Source organism: Chelmon rostratus, chromosome 7 (assembly GCF_017976325.1).
Source record: "Chelmon rostratus isolate fCheRos1 chromosome 7, fCheRos1.pri, whole genome shotgun sequence".
In the NCBI taxonomy this organism is placed as follows: domain Eukaryota; kingdom Metazoa; phylum Chordata; class Actinopteri; order Chaetodontiformes; family Chaetodontidae; genus Chelmon; species Chelmon rostratus.
Genome location: NC_055664.1, coordinates 2,630,810 through 2,650,821, shown reverse-complemented (window position 1 = coordinate 2,650,821; position 20,012 = coordinate 2,630,810). Strand labels below are relative to the sequence as shown.

Genomic DNA, 20,012 nt, shown 5'->3' with positions numbered 1-20,012 from the left:
GAGAGTGAATATTGGACTTCTGGATATTTGGATCATAAGGATCTGTGTTGGGCAGATCCGGCATATTTTAATGGATTGTTACATATTAGCAAAGAGCAGTGTCCAAACATTTTAGGCAATGCTGACCATCCCGTTTTGTTCAAGGGAACAGTGTTGCCTCATTTTCCAAGACAACAGAAGATCACAGGTTGTAAACTCCTAGAAGGATGTGTATAAATGCATTTACACCTTTTGGAAAACCCTTACTTCCCTCTCTATTATAAGACAGGGGATCCCTGCCTTGCTATAATCAACATGTATTTTCAAGTCTTCCTAAGTCCTTCCACCCACGGCCATGCATCCCAGACAGTTGGCCTTTTAACGGGGGAGACATTGATTTTGGCCTAAATAGTGACTGAAGTATTTCGCAGCTGTCAGTGGGGCACAACAAGGTGGCCTGATTTCACAGATGACACAGTTAACTTAAAGTGGCACATTCTGTCACAATTAAAAACTCTTGTTCTTCAACAACCATTACTTGTGGAATCCCCTGTGGTTTAATTTAAGGCCTCTTTATATTTTCAGTTAATGTGCTTCTGATAAGTTCTAGAACTCAAAGGCATGTTTGTAATAATTGCTATATGTGTTGGGGAAATTTTGGTGATGCTTTCATGGTTTATTTTAATCTATTTTGTGTATTTTACATTTGTTCATTTAAGTTTAAAAGTGTTTTATTCATCTTTTTGTTAAGTACAATTTTGGCCTCAGTTTCATTCAAGCCAAATATAATTGCAGGAGTAGAAACTCATATCTGTTTGATGGTGTGCTAATGAGTGACTGCAATTGCTGACATGTTTGGTTGGAACCTTATATATGCAGGACATACTGTATGGTAGTACATCGAAGAATACAGCAAAGGACTTTAGCCATTAAAAACATGCAAGAGCTTGTTGCGAGAGGAGGTGAGGTCAGCTTTATTATAATGACTGAACTCACCCAGAGGACCCAGTACTCTTGCAAACCCCCAGCAGGGGCCTCTTGTCAGCAAAACTGTCTGTCTTCAGAGGACCTGAGGAGGAAGAAGAGTCAGAGAAAGAAGCAGATGAGAAACAGAATGATGTGCACACAACAAAGGGGGACATTCTTTAAACGAACATGTGAGGCCTCTAGTGCTGCCCACCCTCATTCAACAGGCAGCCTATTACCATGACAGGAAACGTGCTGATTACATTACTACTGTTGCCCTGTAATTCAATTATGGTCACGAAACATGTTTGATGAATGGAGATTTTTTTTCCAAAATCAGGCCTTATTTAGCAAGTTAGTGGACCAGTCAAAATGTGGAATCCACGTATCGTAAAGGCTTTGTTGCTCTACCTTTGTCTGGTCCTCCACTGTGTGAGCTTTTTAAAGGACACTTGAAAAGAAAACAATATGTGACAGAAGGGAAAAGAGCTAGAGAAGTCTCCTGAACACTGGAAGGGAGTATGATTTTCTTTCTCTCTCTTTGTTTGTTTTTGGTTTCGGGGCGGAATTACAGCATGGTAAAAACCCAGTAGGCATATTTAGAAAAATGAAGAGAAAACATGTTGCATTAAGTGGACTGATCCCATATTTTCCCTGATTGTCTCATTCTTGAGGACGGACAGTGGATCAGGGGATTGAGAGGATGGGGGCGCTTAGATTGAAGAAGATGTTACCCTTTAGAGGACTGTAATTTGAGGCTTCACAGTAATCAGCCTGGGTTCCTGTGGTATGGCGTGAGAGCAAATACAAGCCTTTAACACTCCAAACAGGATCCTTCTTTTTCATGTTTCTGTCATTGGACATCATTCCCAGTCAAGATATGGAACAGCAACATAAATATGACTCTTGGAGACTTAGTAGATGGCACATTTACTAAAATACACTTTCTGTGCATAAAAGGAACATTTAATGAATAGAGAAACTTTGATTTCATTACTACTGTAATCTGTAATGGACAGTACCTGAAGCAAGTACTGACTTCCATGTGGACTGCACGCTTCAATGTAACAGACAAGGTGGGTGCATGTTTAGATAAAACTATATAACACGGCCTGAAACATTACAGATAGCATGTTTATTATTGAGCTTCACTGAATTACTTTTACTGTGTTGTAGCTCTAAAGTGAAGACATGCAAACTGGCCTCCAATGAAAAAGAGCCAACACACACACACACACACACACACACACACACACACACACACACACACACACACACACACACACACACACAATATATTCACATTTCCTCAATGCTTATTTGTTATCAATCAAGGGAACAGTGTTGCCTCATTTTCCAAGACAACGGAAGATCACAGGTTGTAAACTCCGAAGAGGATGTGTATAAACGCATTTACTCCCTTTGGAAAACCAGTACTTCCCTCTCTATTCTAGGAAAGAGGATCCTTGCCTTATTATAATCAACACCTATTTTCGGGTCTTCTTAAGTCCGTCCACCCACGGCCATGCATCCCAGACAATTGGCCTTTTAATGGCTCACCACAGTGCAACACTGTTTGCACCCTGGCAGATTGCAATCAGTGTCCTTCCTTCCAGTAGTACAATTCATATTTATTTTCTGCTGAGAGAATTGCTCCCCTCATGTGTTGGGGCTATCTGCTGCTTCTTATTACTGTGGTTTGCTTTCATCCACTTCCAGCGCTCTTCAAATGCTGCCATTGTATGTTGCTGAAATCTGCCAAAAGACCGGAACACAGACAGAGAACAAAAAGGCGATTTTCTCACCAAAAAAATGCAACAAACCAGTGGGCCTATATGGCAGCTTTCACAGGACTGACTGACACCTGCAGAGATCAAATTCAAACTTTGTGTCTGGAAAGGATCTAATCACTGGAACAACTAAACCATTCGCATCATAGCTTTGAGGACATGAATACTGGTAATCATACTTCCAACTTTCCAGTGTGTATAAAAGACAGTGGAACCCTTGAAACATTTGTTTGTCATCACTGTGACCATTTCACTAGTTCAGGAGACTGAAATAAAATGTTTCAATGTTGCTGATATACCAGCTGATATGACAATAAAATGCATGAACAGGGTTAAGGTAAGCAGCTGTGGAGGCAAACATTATAATGAATTATTTCACACAACTTAGTTTGTATTGCTTCTTTTAAAAAGAAACTCAAGTCACTTGTTTTCTTTAAAAACGAGAATTTGGGGATTTTTAATTTTTGGTTGAGATTACAAAGAATACTTGCAACTTGTAACAAGGACGACTACTTCAGCACTTCCAGCAGTATTCAATATATCCATTCTCAAACAGAATGTCTATGTTTATCCTGTGTCATTTTCATCTGTGCCACAGGTAAGCAACAACGATGACTCATTATGGCGACTCAAAACGCGTGAAACTAAAAGGAATCAATAAATATTAACATATTCTTTTCAGTTAAAGTATTACCAAGTGCTGCAAAAGCCATGGTAATTTCTGCTGTTTAAAATGTTATTTAGGGATGAGAACACAATTACAGTGATTTTCTCCAATGCAATGATCTGCTTGAGGATATTTTTAAGGCATAGCTGTCACTCAAACTGTACTTCCTAAATGCTGGAACCAAAGTCGACTGTTGGCTCCCAGCCACCATGACTCACAGCTACGTAATACTGCTGTGCTGGGTTCTCTGTCTTTAACATCCAGGTTACACTAAACTTATGTTACCAGCAGCTCAGAGTCTGTTTCTCTGTGCCATCTGCTAGAGACCTTTACAGCTTGTCCACCTGTACAGTGAACGCCACAGTTTACTGCACTTTCTGCATTCTGCTAGATCACACAGCCACTGAGGGTGGGATACAGACATTGAGAGGTTTTCTGAAACTCAGAACAAACATCCTGTCATGGCATGATGATGACTAGCTGAAGACTTTTTTTTTTTAGTTGGATGGCATAGTAGATATAGCACCGTGATTTTATGCATGGTTATTTCTCGTCTTTGCTAAATACTTACTTTTGGTCAGTATTTCCTGCTCTCATGTCATGGCAACGTTTGTGAAGTTTGCCTCAAATGTTGCAAAAATTTAAACTGAATTTCTAAAACTGGCAAAAGTTAAGTTTTAAGTTAAGATTTCCATTACTCTTTTAATCAGTACAAATATTTTTCTGTGATATCTTTACAGTTGTCATTTTTGGCATTTCAAATCAGTTTTTTATACACAAATTGAAAATGTGTATAAAAACATGGGAAAGGAAACACTCTTATTGACTCCTTTCAAGGTCATGGGATAATGGAGCCAGTGATATGAGGGTGAAGAAAAACTGAAAAGTACTAATAGGATGAGACAGAACACAGCCAGGCAGATAGTGAGGGCATCCATGCTCCAGTAGTCTCATTCTGTTACATATCATCAATTAGTTATAGTCAACGCATTCCAGGGCTGAACTGATGATGATCTCTTGTAATCTAATATTTAACGTACCCATTTTTACACCTTTCTTTCTCGTCTGCATACATTAGTTAATTTCCTGCATTCAAAGAATGACTTTTGTCACTTACAACATGTCAACTGACCGCATTACATTATTGTTTATTGCTTATTGACTGAAGATTTGGCATGTCTTCCTCTTCTATTTAAGATGTCTCCCTGCTTCACTGTTTAATTCTGCTGCAAAATGGCAGCTTCAAAGAAACCCTTAATGTTTTAAGACAGTCTGACATCCAAAGTTTGATTCATTTTTAATGCTTTGGGAATCTCAGAAGACACTATGCAGCACCAGATACAGTATGAGGAAGATGAACTCTGGGAGAAGACATGGCACAGCTTACAATTAACAAATGTAAACAGAGAGGGAAAAGAGAATCCATACCATGCATGTTTACCTAAACAGAATATACAAGAATCCTTCAGATTTAGAGCTAGAAGAGTTAGAGAGAGATTGCTAACAGAACAGTGAAGGTACAGTGAGAAGTTTCCAGCAGAGCTTTGGCAGCACCAAAGCTCTGACTTCAGAGGCTTGCCACCGCTAACTGAGAGGAGGCCAACACTAATCGCAGATTGACTTAAACATTAGGATGAGGCAGCATGGAGCACTCTTTCATTTTAATGATATAGCACTACTTAGAATGCCCACAACCCTAAGATGCATTAGGACGTGCCATACAAAATTTCATTTTAAGTGTCGTCCTTGAATGCCAAAATCATGTTAACCAAAGTGTTTTTTTTTCCAGGAGAGACATTTCAAAGTTATCCTGAATAAACACTTCAGAGGACTTACAAAGAAAATGTGTTCTTCTGCCACATCCATTCTGCACTGAAGGATTAGACAGATAAATCAAGTGTCAAAAAATAAGCATTCGTGGGTGGCAGTCCACATGGTGGAACAAGGTGAACACAGCTGGGCTCGGTCAAGGTATACTTCTTGTTATGCTGTCTTGGAGCTGCGCAGTCACAAAACAGATGCTGTGTTCTGGCCCTTAACATCAATGAGCTGAAGAGGTGCTCGCAGGTACATTTTTGGACAGAGCCAGGCTAACTCCCCCCTCTTTTTTTCAGTCTTTATTGTGAGCTAAGCTTGGTAAAAAAGTGAATCAGCATATTACACAGAATTGTGAACCCTTCTTTTCTAAAATGTACTCGACTGAGGAGGGTGTTATTGTGAAGTAAATCAAAGAGAATAACATCATTCAACCAGCACAAAATACAGAATCACCTGAAAAACCTTGAGGGAGCAGCATTAAGTCTCAAGGTACAGCAGGAGGACAAAGTTGGAATGTGAAGTGTGTGCTTTGGAGTTTGCTCTTCCATCGGGTTGAAGGTGAAGGTGCAGAGGATACTCACTGATATGAGGAGCCGGCAGGATGCGAGCAGCTCGCACAGGACCGTGGCGCACTGAGAACAGCTCTTGGGCTTCCCCTGCCAGCTGAAAGAATCAGATATTTGAATTAAAGTTCATGCAGTAGTTCACAGACCTGGTCCATTAGAAAAAGGACACATGTTGCACTCAACAATACAGACTGACACTCGAGCTAAGAGATGATGTGTACCTGAGGACATGTGACCTTCTATATTCATGTGTCACTTTTTAAGGGCAATATTTCCTGATTTTTGCTTTCTGATGCAAAATGTGCCGCTGGAAACACAAGCTTTATTTGGTCTTAACAAGAACACCTTGGGACAAGTATGCTTTTTTCAGTACTCAAAATAAAGTATGAACTAACCATGAAGGAATAAGCCTAGGGAGATTTCTGCAGAACAACAAAAGCACAAAGACAAAAATGTATTTGTTCACACCATAAGAAAAATGATCTATTCCAACTGTATTCAACTGTTTGTTCATAGAAAGAGACGGGGAGGCAGGGAGGGTGGGGAACGGGTGGTCGGGTGGTTGAAGTTCCAGCCAAACCACAAAACAAAATCTACTGAGCACAGAATAAAAGGCCCAGTGGCATCGCAATGCAAACGAGCTGCCTACACTCACTGTGACACAGCCAACTAGGAAGGGTTGGCTAATGCCAAGTGGGCAGAAGCCCATGATGTTCCAGTCACATTGTAAAGTTTATGAAACACTCTCAACAGCGTTTCCAACAGATCTTACATGTCCAAAGATCACCTTCTGTTTTGGATTGCATGATCATAACAGGATGAGAACGAGAGGCCTGCCTCAATGTTACTTCACCTTTGCTCTCACCAGACTAAACGTTAGATGATGCTCTCCATGTCCAACAGGTTTTTATGGCCGTTGTGAATTCTGTTGTTGCTGGACCCACTTTTACTTTTCTGATTCCCCAAAATGACCTTTGACCACTCCCTGAACGTTTTATTGTCAAGGTAACAAGTGAACCACTGAACATTTGGGCATGTCTGTGATTGTGTGGCCACACTTCTCATCCAAAACATGTCTTGTGGCTGCATTGCATTCTGGTCTAATACATCTAACACACTAATACTATACTCCTTACAGCTTACATTGAATATTTGAGACTTTATCTAGTTAGCAACCGGTTTACGCAGACATACATACAAGCTGATTCCAGTATTTCTAGACAAAATGTTCAAACGTGACTTATGTTAGGCCCATAAAATAGCAGGAAAGTTCAGATGATTAAAATCTTTTAGAGGCGTCCTGTTTGGTTTTATATTCTACATTCTCAGGGAAGGTGGGGGACTTACGACCTCAGTGTTACTAAAATCCTGCCTGTGTGTAAGGCTGGGCTTTGGTACTGATGTTTTGATGCTAGTGCTTAAATAAGTTTCACAGAATAATGAAAAATGTTTCTCTGTAAAACTCGAAAAAGGCATCACTGTTTAATTCTGTCTTAAAATAAAGCAACAAAAACTCGGCCTTCATAAAATACAGTATTTATTCAAAAAAATATCTCATTCAAGAAGAAGTAAACAAAACTAAGAAGCGGCTTTCAGTGCCAACTCAAGTATTTCATAGTTTTCGATACACACATATGTGCTGTACACACATTTCTAGTCTGATAATCAGACTTAATTGCCATTTCATTTTCACCTCATCAATCACTCTGACATCTATTTGAGTAACTGACAACACATTTTGGTCGGTGCCCAAAAGTATTAAGCTCGATACCCAAGCCTATCAACATGTAGCTAATTATATAAGTGCTATAAAATACACAACTATAACAATGAAAAGATTAATAAAAAATTCATTAGCAGTAGCTGTTTGTTCACGTGTTTGTTGTTTTACGCTTGATGATCAATACAAGGGCTGTGAGTGTCACGTGTGAAACTTTTGTTCATCAGCCCACTTCAGTGATCAAACAAGTGCATTCCAGCACATTTACACGGGCTTGAAACTACATTCAGGGATAAACACTAAAGGTCGCCCTGTTAGAGGGGATTTGAAAGTTTGCTGCATTTATGGTCTTTATTACTGAGGAAATGCAGCCACAGTGTAAAACACTTTAATGGATATATGTGTGTGTCTGCCTGGCCCAGTTTAGCCTTCATGTATTCATGTGATGCCAGTATATTAGGTCAATGGCCTGTGTGGCTCTTTGCGGTGTCTGGCGTGTGTAATGGCACATTGTTCTAAGCGCAGAATGCCCCACTTTTGTTATTCTTTTATGCGTTAAATTACAGTGAAACCTGCATTATCACTTTACGAGTGCTTTAATCTGTTTGTTTTAAGTCTTTAAACCCATCTGAGGGGATGATCGCTCTTTTGTGCAATTAGTAGCCTTTTCAAAGTGGCGGATTTGGAGCTGTGTTTTTATTCAAAGTGCTTGAGGCCCAGCAGTGGTAGATTAACACTGGAGACATGAGCAGGTTATGTGAACACTGATAGCAGGAATAAAAGGAGGTTGGCAGCAGGGAAAGATTCCTGTGCAGACAAATGGACCTGCAAGGGGGAATAATGGAATTTGCTGGATTAAAATGAGCAGAGGGGAGGGCTGGAGGTTAATGCGCCGGGTTATTGTGCATTACCCCGCCGCTCATCCTCGCCTTACATGGCTCTCTGTGACATCCACTGCCATCAACAACATTCCCACCATTACATTAGTGGCCTGGCGTATGCAATATGCCAAATTGCTTTTTCAAAGTTGTTTTCCCTGCATGCAGTTATTCATTATATTCATTTCATTTGTGGCTCGGATGTTTTTGCGGAATCACAGTGTCTGCTCTTCTGTTTTAATCTTCCAAATGTAATGCCATAAGCTGTGAACAGATATCTGGGCCATATTCACAAGTGAGTCCGCTCACTAACACAGTGCTGGACATATTGGCGGCGTGGAGGGAGCAGGCGCTTCAGGGATCGTACGGTAACAGGTGCTTGTTCATGGGCCTCAACAACACGAAGCTCTGAAACGATAAGTACACAAGCCCAGAGCGATGCTGCACTACTTATGATGCTGAGCTGCAAAACAACCAAAATAAACTTTTTTTTTAATGCGAGGCATCTCAGGATCCAAAAATGACCTCACATACTCACAGTCATCTGAAATGGTCCCACAGATGACCCAGTGAGGATCAGCTGTGTGGAGTGTTTCTTATCTATGACACTTGTTGTCATAGATAATTTACTGCAGTTAGGTGCATTTCACAATAGATGCACTAAGTGATGTCCATTTTGGCTTTTTTTTTCTTACATATTTGCATATTCCAGATATTCATTTTTTTCCAGCTGTGCTTTCAAAAAGGTTTGTGGCACTGATAAATTGACATTTTCATCAAACAATTTTTAAAACTGCAATTGTGCAATTTCTCCTGTCACGCTTCATATATTCACACATTTATCCACACTGAAAATTTAAGGCAAATTAAAGCAGCTCATCAAAGAAAGATTTATTTCGGAAAGAGTCAAAGTGGGTGTCAAACTGTAGGGAAGTACCAGCTGTCAGTAACTTCCAATTCCTGCCTCAAAATCACAGCATCAACCAGTGAATATGTGACAAGGGTTTTACACCCAAAATGTCATCATGGGACCCTTATGGTGCCCTTGTGTTCAATCATCAATGTCATTCTGAAGTGAATATGAAAAGAGCAATATACAGTATTTACAACTTATAACGACTTAAAGACAAGTAGCTTAAGTCACCAAACACCAAAATTATATTTTTTTCTAATTTCTCTACTGGCAACAGGAGCTCATTCTGTAGGGACCCAGCTTGGGAACCAGATCAAATCCAGGACAGAGCAGTCGTGCAGAATGTGGATGGGGCTGGAGAGGTGCCAGGTGCTGACATCTCTCCATAGCAACTAATGCATGTCTATAGGTTCTGCAAGTGTGTGTGTGTGTGTGTGTGTGTGTGTGTGTGTGTGTGTGTGTGTGTGTGTGCATGAATGAACAAAAAAAATCACATCTTTCGGATGTATTTTTTGGATACTGTCCTGAGATCAAATGTCTCATGATAAAAACTAGTATTATTAGAATGACTGCATTGTAATCTAAAAATAGAAATGACTTATGTGTCAGCTTAGTTCACATGAGGTGAAAACACTGCTGGTGATACTGGGACCAGCTGTAAAGCCTTGTTACAGCCACCTCTAAGCCAAGTCTTCATTTTTATAAAAAAAAAAAAAAACCTAAAGGCCTACATAAACTAGATTACATGCTTAATTCATAATAATCAATCACATGCTAATAGTCAGTGGAAACCCATGGAAGACAGACAAGGGGTTCCCACTTTCTTTGCTGGAGAGGGCCAGTCCTTCAATGTGGACTGCTCTGTATTCCATTTGATTTCATGATTAAACTTTTTTGCGGATGTGTGTTCTACCCATTAAATAATTAAATAATAATGTTGTGTGTCATCTTTATGTAAAAAAAAGAAACGAAATTTCACAATAACATGAAAAACATTTTTAAAGACAAGATTTTTTTTTCTGTTTCAGTATTTGATAGATTCAATATATTTTTAACATACTAAAACCATCCCTCTACACTGGGGGACTTGTAATAGTGGAGTGACTGTATTTAAATCAATTTGAAACTTTCTGATTGGCTGATTGGAAAATTGGCTATTCCAATGTTTTTTGATTTATTGGGAAACTGACAAAATGTGCTACATCTGTCCCCGGTCTCTCCCTTCTTCTTCTTGCTCTTCTTCTCCTGATTCATGCCAAATGAAAATGATCTGACACACTGAAAAAATGCATCCTGTACACCAATATTTAACTTTAATAGCAAACACTTTCTAACACCATAATCTGTGTCAGCACCACAGAATCAAAGAACAGCTTCCTATTAAAGCCACAAACTTGTACTGAAATTCTACAATCCTTGAGGGACAGACAGATACTGATTCATCAGCTGACAGAAGCCTGAACTTAGCATAGATCCTGTTTCCCATCTTAAAGCTAAATTCTAGCTAAAAAAATGTATGAACAGGTTTTGAAGAAAACAATCAAGGACTTTGTTAGGGAGGGGAGAGAAACTTCACAAATGCATTACAAGCATAAAATGCACAGTGTCTGTACTATGGAAATGTACTATCTCAAGCCATATATTAATTCTCTCAAATCTACGGCAGGATTACTTGTAATGCAGCTCCAGCAGATCCACTGTTACTTGCAGAAGACACTTTTCTTCCAAGCAGGTCATTTCATCTCAACACGTATGCAGACAGACAATTAGTCCAGGACAGTCTGCCTTTCATCAGGCAGCAGTGGATGACACCTCTGCAGCGTGAGGCGACAGTCATCTACGTTGCCTAAACAGCTCTGTCAGCATCCATACAACCAGTCAGAAGTCCCCATGTCTCGAGTGTGTATTCATGTGTATGTTCGTGCTCTGCCAGGCCATTACAGAGGGTGTTGGCTTAGCAACTGTCACAAACACTTCACAGCCACTCAAGAGCCAGAGACCGAGGCACCTTCAGTGCTTACTTAAAACCCTGCGAAAAAACACAACCCAGAAACATCCCATAAACTTTCAAAATTGAAAGAAAAACAATGAGGAGGGACAGCGTGTGATAACAGGCCGGGCTGCACTGTGTGAATCAGAATTGGTGTCAAGTTCAAGTGAAACTGAACGGCAGAGGAGCCTCACGAAGCTTATATTTTTACTGGGCGTGTGTAGTGTGGCTAAAACAGCTGTAATCCTCTGCCCCACCATAATAACTGCAACAGAAAATCTGCTAGCAGCGCACGACTTGCCACATCACAGTGGCCAATGTGTGAGCTCACGGGTAAAGTAGGAGTGTGTCCTCTTACCTACGGGCTGTGGATGTTTAGAAAGAGCCTGATTAAGGACTTTGGCGTGTTTAGATCTCACAGGATGTATGTGAAGTTTGCATGTTTCAGTGACAGCCTCTACGTGAAAGGCGATACTTGGTGAGCGAAACCTTTGCAGCGTTGTGGGTAAATCGTTAGGTCTAGCAGCGGACAAAATCTTCTAATGATTTTCAAGACGGATTTAAAGAAGTGCATCTACTGAACAGGATATCAGGCCCAAGGGTCATGATTTTTGAACCATCTTGTCTTATATATATTTTCCCTTGTTTTGAGCATATATGATTTAGCTCATCGGGTGTTATGGGAAGTAGATCTCTTGTGTGTGTAGTCACCGTAAAGTGCATGCTACAGGGTGTCAGTTATAATAATCAGTGTAAAAGTGCCTAGATAGGCTCAGGTTGCAGTGTAATTGTGTTAGATGGCTGTGTGTTTACTGCTGCAGAGGAAATAAAGTCCCTGTTTATGAACACCACCACAACGCCTCACTACAATCCTTCATCAGACCACTGAGCTCCGCTAGTTACTAGCCCTGCTCTCCACTCAGCTTCAGATAGTTACTCGCCACAGCCTAAATTATTCTAAAGAAACAAGTGCAATCCTAACTACGGTTAGACAACGCTAGCTGCTAGCAAACAACAACTCTACAGCAACTATGCACAGTTGCTCATGGAATGCCATTCCCTAGCATGAAGATGTTTATATAATGATACAGAAAAATATTTGAACATGGAAGTTGAAGAAACAAATAATAACAAAAGACAACACCCTCGTTATGCATTAATTACAGTATGTATGTCTTACCTTTGATTGAAGGTCTTTATTCAAAACATGATTTAACCTCTCTAATACACATCTGACACGTTGATAAGAGGGGTCATGCTAATCAAAATTACCCTTTTCATTATATTATCAAAATGTTATCATCTCCCTCTTGTGGCCATATTTCACATGAAGGGACATTAAGGAACTTGAATGATGACATGTTAAATAGTATAATGGACTAAATTAAGTTGATTTCCAGTGTGGAGTGGACACAATGACAAACAGGGTACCAGGACATTCAAATGCAATCCAATCCAGTAGCCAACATTTACTATTACTATTATAAATCTGAGAAACAACCATATGTGAATACCAATAACTATTGTTATCATTATTATTATTCACATACGGTTGTTTCTCAGGCTGCAGTGTGTGGTGTTGCACTGGATTTCAATTTGTTTCGCTGTTAGTCTAATTGAATGGAACTGTTTAGAAATATCCATAAAGCTGATAGATATTAATTTATGTGTGTACATATTCAGAGTTGTATAGATACATTAGGTTATACAGTCTTATACAGTTTGTGAATATGTGGTATATGTTTGTTGTATGAGACTTTCAGCAGTGGACACTTGGCAGGCACCTGCGAGTACTGAACTGAACGTCACTTATTCTTGGTCTGAAGCTAAGTGACACCAGTGGAGACAAAGCCAACATGCCAGTTATTTTGCTTACATGCCATTCAGTTGAATGAATAAATTAAAAAGAGCATTCTGATAGATTTGGTTGTCAAAACTTTCTGTGTATTCATATCTATCTTTTCTCAATTCCATTCTGCTGGACTCTCGATTGGCTGCTGTCGCTGTCAGTGACAAATGTATACCCTATCAGTCACCGTCCACAATTAGTGTCAAACTGAACAGGAGCCAGGTGCATTGTGTTTGTCGGCCTCTTGCGTTCTACACACCCGTTATCCAGAAAACAGTAGTGAAGTTCAATAGGATCTTTGGGCTTGTGTTAAAGCCCCGAGCAGAAAGAAAGCGCTCCTGTAGAAATCAAATCCTGCCCAAAACAAGGTCAACACCGGCACCTAGTGGACAAAAATCTGCACTGCAACTCAGTGAAAAGGGACAATTGTAATTCATTTGTAATTGTCTTTCATCTGTTTAGCTGTTTTCCTATCAATTTTAATCTTATTTATTGGTTTTATTATTTAATTTTTCTCATTTTTATTTCTGTGGTGCATCAAATCTCAACTTGTTTTTCTCTTTACATTTGTACTAGTCCGTCATCTATCAAACACTGAGAACCGCACAAGCTTGTATGAATCATGCCATTATAAAGCTTGTTTGACTGATTGATTAATGAAAAATTTTAGTCACACAACATAATTTATTGTCACTCTCTAATAGCCATAGCAGATACATTGCTAACAGGCAACACCACCAACATACAAGTCCATTACTATAAACCAATACCACTTTCAAAGCTTATTAAAGTTTAAATTTTATTTGAGTGAGTCTCGAGGAACCATTCTGACTGGTGACGTCACTGAGATCACAAATTTCTAATAAAGATTTTTTTTAATCTAACTTAAATTTAAGTATTAAATTATTTACATTCAAATGCTGTGGATGCATATCGGGCAGTGGACATGTCTTTACAGGCCCGGGGTCAGCAAAGGATTTGACCAGAGTTAGACTTTGAACCCAGTAAGGACAAAATGTTTGCATTATCTAATCACACAATCGATTGTAAGGATGTCCATTGGCATAGCATACAAGCTGTGTTTAACACAGCTTACCTGTCATAGACAGACCTATTTTTAACAAAGTTATTGATGAGTAAGTGTTTACATTGGACCCTCAAATTATGGACCTTCATTTACTGGTTTTGTTTTTGGATAACAAAACATTGCATTAGGAGTTGAATGCTGTATTTCATTTAAACAGGAAATCCTATTCTTAAACACAAAACTTTGACTACATTTAAATGCTTTGCTTGTTTTTGGTGATGAAATTTGAAGAGTCTATCAGCCCTTTAGTACTAAGAAGTCCAGGTATAACATGGAGGGGTTGCACTTTTAAAGGCCCATTAGTTGTGCAACTTACAGATACGGTCCAGATCTGCATCCCGTCAGTGTAGCCAATCATGAGGCAGAGAGGAGGGTCAGTAGTGCCGCTGTGCATCTCCATAAACTCCGGATTGCGGGCAGTGTCTGTCCAGAGAGAGAGTGAGACCATAAATAAAATGTAATTAGAGGACAGGTTGAATCACCCAGCACCATCTGCTGCATTGTCATGTTATTGTTCAATTTTAATGTTTTAATCAGTCACTTTATTTATTTTGCTCTCTTGATCCATACATCGGGATATACCTTACAAAAATCTGCGAACGTTTAACCTTTTTTTGGAGTGGCAAAAGTTGGGGCACCCTTGCCCCAAATTTCTCTTACTGTGAATAGCTAAACAAGTAAAAGATGAGCCGATTTCCAAAAGTCCTACAGTTAAAGATGACACGTCTTTACACACTTCTTTTGGACCAAGACCCGAGACCTCTTAAGAGGATGCAGACTTTGTCTGGTCTCAAACAAACTCTGGAGGGGTGTGTTTGTGGTGGGAACGTGATCTGACCTCGATCCGATCCAACTACTAGGTGTACTCTGCAACTTTGTGTTGGAAATGGATCCTGTAGGTGTGCTATGCAGAGGGAGAGGAGGATGAGCAAATTTAACAGCTGCAAGCAATGACCAAGGGAATAAATCGAAGTTGGACCTAGCCTAGTGTAATGTAGTACATTGTGTCTGGCCAGTGGAGCTCCTTCAGGACCTTCTTCCTTTGTTTAAATTCTTGCTCCCACCACAGATACATAAGACCAATGAGTGAAGTAAAAGTTCTCTCATGACTTGTAGCGCTGCATTTCGGCTCGTTTGGATTTTGCTGTGTGAAAAGTACCCACACCAAGGAAAAAAACACTAAGTTCACCAACTCACCAACTGATTTGAACCAGAGTAAATGAACTATCGGTGTGAAAACGCCCTAAGATCATTGTTCTGTTGCAGTCATCTTACCACCTTCAGTGATGTTTGCTTCCAGAATTTGCTGGTATTTAGTTGAATCCTTCTTCCCTCTAACAATGAAATGTTTCCTGTGCCACTGGCTGCAACACAAGCCCAAAGCATGACCTCTCTAACCTGCCTGCTGAACAGGTGGAGAGGTGTTCTTTTCATGAAAATCTGCACGCTTTCTTCTCCAAACATGTTCCTTTGCAAACTTATGTGGCTGAAATGAGGGTTTCCTTTTTTCACTCAAACATTTTACAAAAAAAAGGAAATAACACAACACTTACACTAATCTTATTTAAAATGTTGAAAAGAATGCTTCATCTTTAACTCTGTGACTTTTGGAAACCAGATCATCTTTTACTCACTCAGATATTCACAGGAACAGAAATTTTTACCAAGGTTTTTGACGAAACCTTTGAACACCACTGTACATTGTTTCATTATACATACACATTGGAGTTTCATAACCAGTGGGGTTTCAATTGTACAGCTTAATGCACAAAAGCAGGTAAGTATTTAAAATATACCAATAGCAAGAGCAACCTTCAGCAAAATTCTGACACATGCTACAAAATGTTAACCATGGCAGCGTATAACTTAAACTTTCAAAAGATCATTTCCAAAGAGTCATGTGTATTTTCCATCAGTGTCTGTACAAACACCAACATTCAGATTGAGAAATGATCCTAACACAGCGTCAGTGGTGACACTCTTTTCTGCTGAGGTCTACAGGGTGATTTCGATGACTAAAAATAATGTTTACCTCATTTTCCCTTACACAAGTACCAGTTTTAGAAGGATATCAGTTAACTGAAGAGCCAAATAAGGTTATAACTCCCCCTTTTTCAATACTCACACAAACCAAAATTTAGCTGTCTGACATTAAAGACTTACCGTTGATGTCAGCTTTCTCGAATCGAACCCAAATGATTTTCTCTTTTTCATCTGTTGGGGGAGCCCCAGTATATGCCTGAAGTTTAAAAGACAGAAAAGAGTGTACAAAATATACAAACACCAGCCACCATACTTAACACGTACCCATATAACACCTATATATTCAAAAATCTGTTTACTACCTTTAGTTTACCAGCCAAAAGCATGTTTGTAGCAGAATTAAAACTCAATGCAAAAACTCCAAACCTAAACATAAACACATGCATTCACGACTTCCACCCCAAAACCCCACATCCCCCTTATTAAATTTATTTATCTATTGAGCTATTTTAATTCATTCATTTCCTCTGAACCCCCACCCACCACCCTACCATTTTGCAATGTACATGGGAACGGTCAAGGCAGTGCTCCGCCCTGTCCTTGGAAAAAAATCAGTAGAGTAGTGGAGAATTTATAGTTTGACTGAATACATGACAAAGGAAAGTTACCTGGGGGACCACATCCTGCAGAAAGGTCACCACACTTTCCATGTAAGACTGCTCCCTGTGACAGCAAAAATCTCTAATGATAATGCATTTCTGGACAATGCTCAGACAATGTTCAAACAGCCCATCAATGTGACAATTTTTTATTTAAGGGATTTCTAATACAGTAACAAAAACACATATTTGTCCTTACGTAGCAGCTTGTGCACGAACCAGAACCCCTCCAGCACAGCGACTAGGTCTGCGTGGAGAGTCCGATGCCATTTTGTCTCCTCTTTTTTTATCCTGAAAACATACAAAGAAACATTTTAACACAACAACGGCAAACAAACTGAAATGAGAAAACTACCCATCGCAATTTCACAGAACCCACGGTAATATCTTCAGTTTCCCTGTTTTATATGACCAAAACTAAAAGACACTGTAGACATGAGGACCTGGGGATCAGACCACCAGGGCAGGGATTAGTGGAGGACCCACTGGCCCACTATAATCTGGTAAGGATGCTCACAAACCATGAATGTTACTAGATATCAGGCTAAAATAAGCCATCATTATCATGTTAACTGAGTAATAAAAGTACAGCTGGAATAACAGTATCATCATTGGATTTCTTTCTAGTGTTATCATTGTATACCTACACAGTATACTCTTTTTGAGGGAGCATACATAAGAATAACAAACAGGTACAAAAACACATCACATCTTAGTTTCAGAGGACTGTAAGTCTGGGCCTGTGATTTATAGCCATATGAGGGTGCCACATAAGTGCCTGGAACACTCTATAACAACAACAAATTGAGCATTAGAAGCTTCATAAAAAAAACAAGAGAGGCATGGATGATTTAGGTGACCTTTCAGTTTGTTGAACAGTTTTGTTTCTTTAGAATGTAGACAAATTATTCAAATTTGCTGACATTTGAGGACCATCCACATGTGGTCTGTCTGATCTGACAGAAATGTACAAAGTCACCCAATTCAGTACAATAAGCCTGCAGTAAATACTGTGTTTGAGGCTGTAGTTTAAGGTGGTTCTGTACTGGAACACACTGTACCTACTAAATATGTGTGTAATGTTTTTTACCCCCACTTACACACAGAATATTGAACCACAATACTGAAAATGTCTCATCATGTATTATTTAAGCAATACAAAAACAGCATTTACAAAAATGACCACATAAACTTGCAATACTAATATTATCAGTAATTTATAGGTTAAGATGTCCCTATACTCAACCAGTGCACTAACTCAGTGTAAATTGATGGAATCAAACAACATAAGGTCATATAATGATAATATATATGTGACGTATACATATTTATTCTTTCACTTTATCCACTATGTGCATTAGGCTCTATGTGTCTTTTTCTTATAGTTCTTTGGGGAAATGTATATATTCTTTACATATTTTTTCTGTTTTATAGTCCTTTGCATAAAATGTACATATATGTAGTCAGCTTTTACTTTGTATTTTGTATTTCTCTTGTATATATATATGTATTGTATTATTTTGTATTACCTGCTGCCTGTAATACCCAAATTAATAAAGTTGATCTTATCTAATAAGGTGAACAAAAACAAAGGTTTGGAATAAACAGGGTGACCACTACACAGATTTAAAATACAGTCAGTTTATTAGGTACATCTAGCTAAAACAAATACACTCAACTAAAATTGTCCAGCATTGTCCTGAGGTGTTTCTGATATCTTGTCCACCTCATTTCTGTCAGTGAGAGACACCTCTGCGTATAATACAAAGAAGTTAACTGCACCACAAACTACAGCTTCCAAAATGATCAAAAAGATGAATCAACACCCCTTTTAAACAGTTTCAACAAAAACAAAACTTCAGAACCTTGACAAAGAAAGGATTTACAGGTGGCTAAGACAGTATTGTTTTTAATAGGTGTACCTAAACAACTATCACACTGAGTGGTGTCCTTCAGATTGTCAAAGTCAGCAGACAGTCATCAAAAAGAGAGAGAAAACTGTTCATGAAAACAGCAAATCGCAAAAACAAAGCGCAAACTAGACAAAAAGAAATCACTCTTAGTTATTTGGATCACACCTCCACTCAGACAGATGTTATCAATAAGAATTGGCCTGACAAACTCAACCAAGGCTGGTAACTAATGAGAGAAGGTCCAGATGCACTTAGGTCACTGACTGAGGCAAAATTAAATTGCCATCTGTTCCAAAGGGATCTAAGTATTTGCCATATAATTGTGCGAATCGAGGATAACACGTGCACTTACAGTGTACTGACTCCAAAGACGTTACTCTCAGTTGTTACACTTGCCAAACGCGTATGCAACGATGTCAACAACTGAGGAGGGTAGGCTACATACTGTACACTGTGTTTCAATGACTGAACTGAGAGATGCGCTTTTGGCAAAACACACTAAGAAGCTTGGCTATCTTGGGCTCGGTTACATTTACTGAACAGCTAGCTTCACCACTGGCCACCAGTGGACCAGTGCGAACAACAATTGTGGCAACTGCCAAGTCAACACAAAGCAGCTAACAGTTATTGGCTAACGCTAAAGTTATACTGGTAGATAAGGACCCTCGCAGCTAACTTAGCTAGCATTAGCTGATAAAAGTCCCTTACTGTGATAAAACCACACAGCTGAAGCCTTGACGGAGTACATGCATTTGTCATGTTTCAGTAAGGCATTATTTTAAAGTGGCTATAGTTACGAACCCGGTTACAGAACGCTGATTTTGTCCTTGCTTGTAGACTTGTGTAGTGGTCTGCAGAACGCTTTACAAAAACGTCAAAACACAAACAGACTAGATTTGCGGAACTGTGTTGTGTAACTGGGAGCCAATCAAGGCACAGAAACAATTCGGCTCACCCAATCAGCCAATAGTGAAGGAGGGACTAATTACTTCTTCGTCATTTTATGGCAGTTGGCATCTATATGTTGTGCACTACTGCCATCTACTGGAACGTGGCAGCTTCACCTGACAACTATTTACAGTTTCCACCCGAAGTGATCCCATGCACGACACTGTCCACCCTATACCCCAGACCCAATGCGTCGGACTAAATCCTTCCCTTACTGTAGTATCAAGATCTTCTCCAGATACATTCATGTTGAGGAATAGGTGTCCAGCACCATCTTAATTATTTC

General features: G+C 39.4%; 1 protein-coding gene across 1 annotated transcript in view; it reads right to left on the bottom strand.

The window, feature by feature from the left end:
• bcas3 (BCAS3 microtubule associated cell migration factor) overlaps positions 1–19,676 on the bottom strand; it is a 320,907-nt gene extending 301,231 nt beyond the window's left edge. Inside the window, exons 1-7 of the mRNA XM_041941180.1 lie at positions 19,580–19,676; positions 17,065–17,156; positions 16,875–16,929; positions 16,387–16,462; positions 14,540–14,646; positions 5,802–5,883; positions 976–1,048 (exon numbers count right to left, since the gene is read on the bottom strand). Of these exons, the coding sequence (XP_041797114.1) occupies positions 976–1,048; positions 5,802–5,883; positions 14,540–14,646; positions 16,387–16,462; positions 16,875–16,929; positions 17,065–17,135 (464 nt within the window). The 5' untranslated portion in view covers positions 17,136–17,156; positions 19,580–19,676. The remainder of the gene's footprint in view (positions 1–975; positions 1,049–5,801; positions 5,884–14,539; positions 14,647–16,386; positions 16,463–16,874; positions 16,930–17,064; positions 17,157–19,579) is intronic.
• Between the last annotated feature and the right edge of the window lie 336 nt (positions 19,677–20,012).